The 11,942-nt window shown below is 41.2% G+C and overlaps 1 protein-coding gene across 1 annotated transcript; it reads right to left on the bottom strand.

Annotated features, from left to right (window-relative positions):
* Positions 1-3,624: 3,624 nt before the first annotated feature.
* LOC109205202 (F-box protein At4g00893-like) lies at positions 3,625-4,476 on the bottom strand. Its single transcript, XM_019367886.1, has one exon. The coding sequence runs from the start codon at positions 4,474-4,476 to the stop codon at positions 3,625-3,627; it is 852 nt and encodes a 283-aa protein (XP_019223431.1).
* Between the last annotated feature and the right edge of the window lie 7,466 nt (positions 4,477-11,942).

The following is an 11,942-nucleotide window of genomic DNA, read 5'->3' as shown; positions in this document are numbered from 1 at the left end:
TAACAGCAGGGTCAGAATATTACATGACTCATAGAAGAAGTCCTAATCAAGCTTGCCTACTACTTTTAACATGACTGATAGTTAAACATTAATACACAAAGACGGTACTGGTTTTGTTTTAAAGTTGATTACCTAAGACTTGCCTAAGCGTAAAATAATATGCAGCAGTTAGCAGAATTATTAAAAATGGTTTGGAAGTTATTTTACCTAAAGCATACTGTTCTAAATGTTGCAAAGACATGCAGGGATTGTGACCGGTTTCACTTAAACAGGTTAATCAAACATGAGACTGTTTTATGTCCTTTTCATGCATCAGTAGTTTAACAAGGTGTTACTGAGCGAGAGTGAACAAGATCCTAAAACAGGGATCTAACGTGCACATATGAAAAGGCAGAATGATTGCAGAACTCCTAAAGCATGATTTCTAAATGCCCAAAGAATTACAGCATGACTTCAAGACGTGAAAGAGCTACAGTTTTATGTTGATGCTGTTATTTAGCCTAAAGCAGGATTTCTAAGTGGTAAAGTGATGCCAAATGAGATGCTGAAACAGTAAACCTAAGAACATGGTATCTAATGCATGACATGCTTTGAATGGGTTGATCTTACACATGGATTCTAATGCACATATAGGAAATGTGAACCTAACACGTGGTTTCTACCCATTGATGTTGATAGCATATGTAACTACCCTCCCCTTTTCACTAGCCAGCCCCAATACTTGTTTACAACAGATTATTAGAGACCAATGCTGAAATGAATTACATAAGTAGAAAAGAAAAATGAAAAGTTACACTATAGAGAGCCTGAAAACAGGCCCAGATTTTCAGCACTTGATTAGGATTTCCTCTCTGAGTTATGTAATAAATCTAACTCCAACACCTCAAATGCCAAGATTGTTTCATAGCCTTTCTCATATCTGGGTGTGTTAGAGTTCCCTAAGGACCTCAAGGGATCCCGGGCAGTGCTCACACCCAGATTTCATAGCCAAGATAGAGTAAGTACAGTGTGGAAAGGCCAGCTTTTGTGTGTCCAAGTTCATAGGGAGCTCAAGAGTCCCCAGGCAAGGCTCACACAAAAGGGGCATAACTTATTAACTAGGAGTAGAGTGAAAGTGCAGGACACATGTTTGAAAGAAGTTTGTTAAAAAACTGGACTGAAAGGTCCATTTTGAAAACAATTAGTAAAAGAGATGGTTGAAAGTAGTTGGATTAGTAAAACAGAGTTCAAACACTTCAGGGTAAGACCACACACAGTAAGTGAATGAATTCAGTAATCACACATGGGGTTAAAAAGGTTTGGGGATGCATATACATTGACTGCAGACACCTGACCGCAGCAGGAGTATTAGGACTGATATGGACATGCTCAGAGATAGTTGGACACTGGCATAATCACAAACCAGTCATGAACACATAGAGGAGGGATAGGGATTTGGGATTCACAAAGTGGTAAGTGCACAGTAGGTAAAAGAATACAATTGTCCAGGCATGCTTGAATCACACAAAGGGAATACATGAATTTAAAGGGAGGGAATCATATCAGCATGCTTAGATACAGACTTCACAACAAAAGCACAAGTAAAAGCAGGCCAAAAATAAAGGAAACTGAAGCAAGAATAGAAACAAGTTGTTGTTGAGACTTTAAATTAAACTCGGACATACCAGTGAAGATAGAGGTAAGCAAAATGAAAGAACCAAGGTTTACAGATGATTAGCCTTAACTTGCAGCCGGCTAATAGTAGTAGAATAACACATAGTTTTTTAAGTAAGAGAGGGGTTTTTGAAAGCCAAGTCTCGTGTCTTGTTAATAAAATATTTAGGGTATTTATAGCTTTGAAAATAGGTAGAAAATAAGGTAACAAGTAAAGGTTTAGCACAATTATGGAAGTAATCACAATTAGAATCCAACTAATACAAGTACTCCCCTTTAATCAAGGAATTACAGCTTAAACGGATACTAACAATGATAACCAAGCAAAGAAAATCAGTTGAGAAAGACTGATTTTTACCATATAAGGGGTAGTAAAATTATAGAGCATATGATTGAGTCTAAGTACAGAATACACGAATTAAGGAAAGGATTCAGCAAGAATGAAGCACCACAGCAAATAAGGAAATGGAATCAATCAACTTAAACAGCCGAGTAAAATTTTAGGGTTTTGTAAGAAAATCTTGCAATCGAACCATAAATTAAGGAAATCAGGATCAATCAAGCGGGAGTCATGATTCTATACATCAACATATAAATAGAGAAGAATGAACAGGTGTAGTAGACATGCAAAGTCAGCCAGATGGACACAATCATACAGAAGTGACACGAGTAGACTAAGGACTCAGTAGAAAAACCCATTCGAAGCATGGTAACCAACAAAAACTTAACAAAGTCAAGTAGTCATGGCTAACACACAGAACCAGAGTGAAGAAAACCAATCTAACACATAGAAACAGGTAAAGAAGATCAGGCCAACACACAGAAACAAGTAAAGAAAATCTTTAAGACTCACAGTAACAAGTGAAGAAAATCTTTAAGAAATTAGGGCTTTTTAATAGAGTTGAGTTAAAAAGCAGTAAGAACTTAAAATCAGTCAAGATAAACAAAGAAAAAGGTTTAATCATGAAGAAATCAATCGAAACAGGTATAGAAAGAACTCCGAAAACCCTAGTTTCTCAAAGGGAGTAAAAATGGTTTAAAGTAGAAGATCATTCAGAAGAAAGCTCGAGAATAAGCAAGTCACAGAAGGAGATAGGCTTAAAACATAAAAAATAACATAGATCTGAGAGATTCAGAAGAGAGTTACGGTTTCAAAAAGAAAACCAAGTAAAAAATTAAAGGAACCTGTTGAAACTTCATCGATCGTGACAAATAAGGTGTGATTTTGCCCAAAATCACACCGGAGACCCATAAGTAACAGGAACAGAAACCCTAGGTCCAAATCGACATGGCCTAGGACCCTTGAGGGCCTTAGAGATGATGAGCAGGTTGATGAGAGACCCATTGGAGGCTTGGGTTTGAAAGGGTGGTCGCCGGAGATGATCGGAGAAAGAGGCGGTGAAGAGTGATTAGGGTTAGGCCGAGAGAGAAGAGAGACGAGAGCATCTGAGGGCGGCGCCCTTAGAAAAGTGATTAGGGTTTTTTTGTTACCGAAAAAGATACAATAAAATTAAGCATCTTTAAATATAAAGAAGTCTGTATGAAAATATAAAATACTATACATTAATACCAAAAGAACAATGGAACACTATTAACTATTTAAACTTATACATATCACAGACTGATACTGATAACTAAAAAAAAGGATATTAAATACGGTACCGTGCAGACACACACACACATGTGTGTGTGTGTGTATGTGTGTATGCAAAACATGTCTTAAAATGTAGTAGTAAATTTGGGCTAGGAATTATCCATAAAGTAGGTGGCATGTTGATGTCACTAATCGCCTAGAAACAAAAATGGGCGTGAAAGCTGCCATCTTGAAGGTGAATAATGTCCACACATCTTGAAGAAGAATTGTATAGATCCATATAATATATGGAATTTGATTTACATTCCAAAAATTTGGAAGCCAAAACCGAATAGAACTATACTGACACAAGAATAAGGCTTCATCTCCCAAGTTATTCAATTTTGCAAACATGGATTTTTTGGTCGGTGGACTTGGAACCAACTTTGAAATATTAACACTTGCCTATCATATCGACCAGTTATTTGAACCTTTAGCAGCTTGTTAGTTGTGGTCTTTACAAGATAAAATTCTCTAAAACCAGTAATTGCTTCATTAATTGAAGCTGGTGCAATCTGCTCATATTCCGAAGCAGTATTGTTGATAGATAAGACCCTACCTTCATAAGTCACAACGTAGTATCTCTCGTTGTAGTATATCACATCATGGAAACTAGAGCGTACAACAGGAAGATGAGTGGGAATCCAGGTCTTACTACCAGGTTTCAGAATAGCCAATTTACTCTGGCCCCAAGTCTTGGACATAGCCATAACCTCAAAATCACATGAACTCGTTGAAGGATTCTTGGATAGAATAAGTTTATGGACATTAAATTCAAGATGAGGAAGATCAATTGTCTCACGTGAGAAAGGATTGAAAAGGCAAAAGGTTAAGGGATTTTGAAAAGCCAACCAGCCATGAGACGAACCACAACATCTCCAAGTGTAATAAGGTAGTTTGAGGTCAGAGATTATTTTACCTTTGGTCACACTATATAAGTTGGTAACGCAGTCTCGATCACCTGGATAGATCATTAGCAAAGGAAGTTCCTCAAAGGAACTTGAATTCATGCATATTCGTTGGGCGTCATAGTTCCTGGACATGAAAGAAAACCATGATTTGCACACAGCGCCAAAGCATAAGCAATCAGAGAGGGAAGTAGACGACTTTTGAAAGATCAAATCAAGTGCCAAATCTGGAAGACTTGCCCAGCCTTTTGATCTTGACTTGGTATTACTACGCATCGCCATATATGATATCTTTCCCAAGAAAATAGAGAGGAAGGAGTACTTACGTTTGCGTGGGAGAAGGAAAAGTAGGGAAACCCCACTCACCCTAAGTGATTAGGGTTAGGGGGGTCTCTCAGAATTAAAAAAGAAAGGTTGAACGAGGGCCGTTGATCTAAGAGATCAACGACCAGGATTTAGGATGGCTTGGGTCAGGTAGACGTGTATAGGATCTGGGTCGGGTGGTTTGGGGTGTGAAATTGGGTTGGAAAAGGGTCCAATTTTGGCTATAATTGAAAGCCAAATTTGGCTGTTATTTAAATGTCCAATTTCACCTATTTAATTTATAAAAAAATAACAGGCAATTTCTGGAAAATAAATTTAAGGTGCCAAAATGATTTGAAATAAATAATTAACAATTTAAAAATACGAGATCCAACTTTATGCATATAAAACATAATTAAATCTTACAAGGGCTAATATTGCAATTATGTACAATTTAGCTTTAAACATACTAAATGTAATTGCAAAAATATATAAAAATTACCTTAGTCATATTTTGGAATAAATATAGAAATTAAATAGATGAATTAATTAAACAACAATTATGCAAACAATTATTGGGGATTTTATGTATAAAACGAGAGAAAGTACGTCAATTTAACCCCTTTTAACTATGGGAAAAATAATAAAAACCTTGGGCATGCTTATATATGCATATATATGCTATTTTGAAGGTAGTTATGCATATTTAAAATATATAGGGAAAAATTGAGTATCAACAGCTGCCCCTCTTTACCCGGGAAGGATGAAAGAGTTTACGGGTAAAGACATGATGGCCAATTTTGACCGGACGGGATGTTTTGAAAGACAGAGGCCGAGCTCCGGTTTCCGAGTTGCCTACATATCCCTGGTTTTATAGAAATCAGGCCATGTGTAGTTCTGGATTCACCTGCGGAGTATGCCGATAAAATTTTGTAAGAACGGACACGAGATGTGGAAGCGGTAACGGTGAGCATTTAAGGCTCGGGACAGTTGGAGGGAACTGGAGCGGGATCGCTCCTGTTGGGATAGCCGTTGGTCGCCGACTTACCTGCAAATAGAAGCAATACAAGCGTATACTGTGCATAAATTTAAACATGATGCAAATTCCCGTTGGACCATGAATGTTGTCTTTGGACGGTTAGGAATGGCGTCCTCAGACCATGATGTCCTGGGGCATGGGTTGTTTGGTGCAGGATTCGCAGGCGATGAAATGATGTTCTCGGGCTATGAGGATGGTGCCTCCGAACCATTATGCCTTTGAATAATGATATGCAAAAGATTGAAAGAGATTCTCAGGCCATGACATGGTGTTCTCGGGCTATGAAGATGGTGCCTCCGAATGATGATGCCTTCGGATGAATTGGCGATATTTCAGCCCATGAAAGATGCAGTAGTATGATGCGGCCAAGATAGAGCTCAGTCTTGCGAATTGAAGGGCAGAGCTTAGCCCGTAAGAGAAGCGAGATAAATAGTTCTTGAGATAGCGCTTAGTTTCGAGGAAAATTGGAGGCAGAGTCTAGCCTCGAAAGCCCAGAGAGTAGCCTTATGCAAAGATGCGAATGCAAGTGGAGGTAGAGCTTAACCTCGGAAGGCAGAATGGTAGCCTTATGCAGATTGGAAGGCACAATAGTAGCCTTATACAATGCAGATGCAGATGGAGGTAGAGCTTAACCTCAGAAGGCAGAATGGTAGCCTTATGCAGATTGGAAGGCATAATAGCAGCCTTATGCAATGCAGATGCAGATGGAGGTAGAGCTTAACCTCGAAAGGCAGAATGGTAGCCTTATGCAAATTGGAAGGCAGAATAGTAGCCTTATGCAATGCAGATGCAGATGGAGACAATGTTTGGTCTCGGAAGGCAGAATGGTAGTCTTATGCAAATTGGAAGGCAGAATAGTAGCCTTATGCAATGCAGATGCAGATGGAGACAGCGTTTAGTCTCGGAAGGCAGAACGGTAGCCTTATGCAAGAAATAAAATAACAAATGACAGTAGAGCTTTCTTAGCTGATAGCAGATTGCGGCATTGTGATTACTGGGAGCATTGTGACTACGAAGCATTACTGGTGTGTGCTGATTGCAAATGTTGGCAAGCGCAACGGTTTTGAGAATCGTATTCTTGAACAATGTTTGTCCCATGGGCGTACAGTATTTTTAATGATTTCGCAATCCCAGTGCTTGCATTCAAAGAAAAATCATGAGTTTTGTAATATGGAGGTTAGTTCGTATCCCCGATGGCTTTGCTTGACTCGTTTAGCTTTGATCTCGTGATACCGTCTGTATCATTGGGGTAGCGTTGCTAAACAAAGCGGTTTCAATAATAAACATGCATGATTTTGTAAAAGTATGACATAAAAAAATAGCTTTTAGATGAACCGACGACTGTGACGTAGTTCAGGACATTGCAACCTCTCCTGCTACGGAATTTTGAGGGTCCTCAAAATTCTGCCCCAGTTTGATGGGTTGACGTTTCTAACTGTTGCTCGTGCGGCGATCGGCTGAAATTACTTCAGAATTTTGAGGGCCCTCATCAAAATTCTGCCCCAGTTTCTGATTGCGGGGGGAAATGAAATTTTTATTGAATTGTGACCGAACCCATAGGGGTGCCTACGTATCCCATCTTAAACGGGAATCAGGTCAGGCGTAGTTCAATTTACATCATATAAGGAAAGCATAAATATTACACATAGTAACGCTTGACTGCATCTAAATTGATCGGCTTAGGACAAATTTCTCCGTCCATTTCTGCAAGTATGAGGGCTCCTCCTGTCAAAACCCGGTGAACCATGTACAGACCCTGCCAGTTGGAAGAGAACTTCCTTTGGCTTCATCTTGATGCGGAAAAATTTTCTTCAACACCAGCTGCCCCGGTGTGAACTGTCTTGGCTTGACTCTTTTGTTGAAGGCTCTGGACACTCTGTTCTGGTAGAGTTGACCATGGCAAACTGCATTCATTCTCTTTCCGTCTATAAGGGCTAGTTGCTCATAACGACTTTTTACCCACTCTGCATCGTTGAGCTCAACTTCTTGTATGATCCTTAGGGAAGGAATTTCTACCTCAGCGGGAATGACAGCCTTTGTACCGTAAACCAGCATATAGGGGGTTGCCCCGGTTGATGTGTGGACTGTGGTGCGATACCCTAGTAGAGCAAATGATAACTTCTCATGCCACTGTCTGTGATTCTTTATCATTTTCCTCAATATCTTCTTCATATTCTTGTTGGCGGCTTCTACAGCTCCATTCCTCTAAGGCCTGTAGGCTGTGGAATTTTTGTGTTTGATCTTGAAAGTTTTGCACATAGCTTTCATCACGTTGCTGTTGAGGTTGGAGCCATTATCAATAATGATTGACTTTGGAATTCCGAATGGACAAATAATGCAGTCGCGGACAAAGTCTGCCACGACTTTCTTAGTCACTGCTTTGTAAGATGCTGCTTCGACCCATTTGATGAAATAGTCGATGGCTACTAGGATGAACCTGTGTCCGTTGGAAGCGGTATGCTCGATTGGTCCAATAACGTCCATTCCCTAGGCGGCGAACGACCACGATGAGCTTGTTGCATTAAGCTTGTTTGGAGGTGCCTTTATCATGTCTGCATGTATCTAACAACGGTGGCAATTCCGGACATACTGGATGCAGTCCGTTTCCATAGTCATCCAAAGGTAACCAGCCCGGGGTATCTTCTTTGCTAAGACAAAACCGTTCATATGTGGACCGCAGGTCCCAGCATGAATTTCCTCTAGCATCTTGGATGCATTCTTCGCGCTGACACATCTTAATAATCCTAAATCGGGAGTCCTCATATGTAGGATTCCTCCGATGTGAAAGAAGTTGTTGGACAATCTCCGAAGTGTGCGTTTTTGAGTAGGATTTGCAAGCTCTGGGTGCTCTCCTTTTGCCAAATATTCCTTGATATCATGAAACCAAGGCTTTCCGTCTGCTTCTTCTTCAAAATGGGCACAGTAAGCTAGCTGATTATGGATTTTCATCGGAATGGGATCAATGAAATTCTTGTCTGGATGCTGTATCATAGATGATAGGGTAACCAATGCATCAACGAACTCATTCTGGACTCTGGGAACATGTTGGAATTCCGTCTTCGTGAACCTCTTTCTCAATTCTTGTACGTGGTGCAGATACGGGAGTATCTTGGAATTCTTGGTTGCCCATTCTCCTCGTACCTGATGTATAAGTAAGTCTGAATCTCCAATTACTATCAGCTCTTGAACGTTCATGTCAATGGCCATTTTGATTCCTAAGGTGCAGGCTTCATACTCGGCCATATTGTTAGTATAGGGGAACCTGAGTTTGGCAGACACTGGGTAATGCTGACCGGTTTTTGATATCAGGACTGCTCCAATGCCAACTTCTTTGAAGTTTGCTGCTCCATCGGAGAACATTCTCCAACCGTCATAGGATTCCGCAATGTCTTCTCCTATGAATGATACCTCTTCATCTGGAAAATACGTTTTCTGGGGTTCGTATTCTCCATCCATTGGATTTTCAGCAAGGTGGTCTGCTAGTGCCTGTCCCTTGATCACTTTCTAAGTTACGTAAACAATGTCGAACTCACTCAACAGGATTTACCACTTGGCTAGCTTGCCAGTGGGCATGGGCTTCTGAAAGATGTACTTCAAGGGATCCACTCTTGATATGAGATATGTAGTATAGACACAGAAGTAATGTCTCAGCTTTTGATCTACCCAAGTCAAAGCACAACAGGTGTGTTCCAATAGAGCATACTGGGCCTCATACAGGGTGAACTTCTTGCTGAGATAATAAATGGCTTGCTCCTTCCTTCCTGTTTCATCGTGCTGCCCCAGAACGCAGCCGAAAGCTCCATCTAACACTGCAAGGTAGAGTAACAAGGTCTACCTGGCTCTGGCGGGACTAAGACTGGTGGTGTTGGCACTTGACAGGTACTCCTTGATTTTGTCGAAGGCCTTTTGGCAGTCATTGGTCCATTTGGTGGCGGCGTCCTTCTTTAACATCTTGAAGATCGGCTCACAGATAACTGTAGACTGTGGTATGAATCGGCTGATGTAGTTAAGCCTTCCCAAGAAAGTCATCACATCTTTCTTGTTCCTTGGCGGTGGTAGTTCTTGAATGGCTTTGACTTTTGATGGATCCAGATCTATTCCTCGGCGGCTCACAATAAACCCAAGCAATTTCCCAGCAGGAACCCCAAATGCACACTTTGTGGGGTTTAATTTCAGGTTGTATTTCCGTAGTCTATTGAAGAATTTCCTTGGATCTTCTATGTGGTCAGTGGTCTTCTTGGACTTGATAATAACATCATCCATATATACCTCGATTTCCTTGTGTATCATATCATGGAAGATGGTAGTCATGGCCCTCATGTAGGTGGCCCCTGCATTCTTCAGGCCGAATGGTATCATCTTGTAACAGTAAACTCCCCACGGTGTAATGAAAGTTGTTTTCTCAGCATCTTCCTCATCCATCCAGATCTGATGATAACCAGCGAAGCAATCTACGAATGACTGTAGCTCATTCTTGGCGCAATTGTCAATCAGGATGTGTATATTTGGCAAAGGGAAGTCGTCTTTCGGACTGGCCCGATTGAGATCCCGGTAGTCGACACAGACTCTGACTTTCCCATCCTTATTTGGCACTGGCACAATATTAGCTAACCATGTTGGGTACTCAACCACCCTAAGAACCTTGGCTTTGATCTTCTTGGTGACTTCTTCCTTGATTTTCAAGCTCATATCAGGCTTGAACTTTCTGAACTTTTGCTTTATCGGCGGACACATTGGATTGGTTGGTAGTTTGTGCGCCATAATAGACGTACTCAGACCAGTCATGTCATCATACGACCAGGCGAATATGTCCTCATATTCCTTTAGAAATTTTGTGTATTCTTTCTTTTCTGATGGCAACAGGTGAATGCTGATTCGCCTTTCCTTGACGTTTTTTGCATCTCCCAGGTTGACAATTTCGATCTCGTCCAGGTTGGACTTAGGTCACTCGTCAGGTATGTCATCTTCTTCTAAATCCATGTCCGTTTGTTGCGTTGTCTCATTGCATGTCACAATCATTGGTTCATCAAGACAAGTAATAGTAATGCTGTATTGGTAAAGCAAGGAGAGAAAACGATAGCAATAAATATTAATTCATAAGAAAAATCAAAAATGCTTTTGATAAATTGAATAACTGTTTTGAACATCGAAGATCTTATTGCGGGAATTGAAAAATGCGAAAAGAAAATCATTTAGTAAATAAAACAGTAAATAACGCTTGTTTTAGCCTTGCTAACCCGAGGCTCGTTAGGCTTTGGTTGTCTTGATGGTCCAATTCTTGAGATGTGCCCCTCTGCGCACAGCCTGTATGGAAGGGCCTTCCTCCCCCTCCTCCTCGAGAATAACTCAACAGTCCATATCACTGTCCCCTAGAAACAAGTTCTTCACTGCTGCAAGTGCTTCTTGTTCATCTGACCCATAAATAATGTCGGCCCGTTGGAAGGTCTGCTCCAGATGCGGTATTGGCTGCTCTAGTGGGTAGTAAGGACCATGGTGGCGACCAGCTATTGAACTCTTCCCAGGTGTATTCATATCCCAAACCGAAGGTAGTGCCATGTTTCTTGAGTTTTATGGGTTTAGAGATTCCTTGGAGGTTCTTGCCGAGTCCTTTGCCAGGTTCGTACCCACTCAAACTCAATATACTCTCAATTTTGCTATACTACCATTTGTCTTTGTCGATAGCATTGACCCGCTCAATGTGGTAGTAAGTTTCTCCACACAGCTTCCTTCTTCCCTCGATCGCTGGAATGGTCTGGCGACTGTATATAGGGTTGCTACCGCCGCTGTGAATGATCACTTCCTGGTGATTCCAATCGAACTTTACTGCCTGATGCATCATTGATGCTATGGCCCCAGCAGCATGAATCCATGGCTGTCCCAGTAGCAAGTTGTAAGACGCTGGTACATCTATTACCTGGAAATCGGCCTCGAACCAGGTTGGTCCCATCTGCAGGCATAGACTAATCTCACCAATGGTGGACCTCTGAGAACCATCGAAGGCTTTCACATTAATTGCTCCATCCTTTATCTTATGCAGCCCTTTGCCCAACTTCTTGAGTGTTACCAACGGACAAATGTTAAGACTGGACCCTCCATCGATCAGGATTCTAGTGATGAAATAATCTTCGCATTGCACGGTGATGTGCAATGCTTTGTTGTGCCCCAGCCCTTTAGGTGGCAGCTCGTCCTCATGAAAGGCGATCTTATGGCTTTCCAACACTTGCCCTACCATATTAGCTATTTCCCCGCTAGTGATGTTATTGGAGGGGTGGCCGATTGGAGGCCTGCTTGCTTGATTCAGCTAGATGTTCAAGGGTATAGACTCTACCAGTTCTTGTCATACCCTGTGCTGCGACAGTTTCTTCAGTCCTGACCTTGCCCTTCCTTCTCGCCTCAACTGTGTAGT

Source organism: Nicotiana attenuata, unplaced genomic scaffold (genome assembly GCF_001879085.1).
Source record: "Nicotiana attenuata strain UT unplaced genomic scaffold, NIATTr2, whole genome shotgun sequence".
Lineage (NCBI taxonomy): Eukaryota > Viridiplantae > Streptophyta > Magnoliopsida > Solanales > Solanaceae > Nicotiana > Nicotiana attenuata.
Note: the sequence above shows the minus strand (reverse complement) of the source record. Positions and strands in the feature narration are given on the sequence as shown.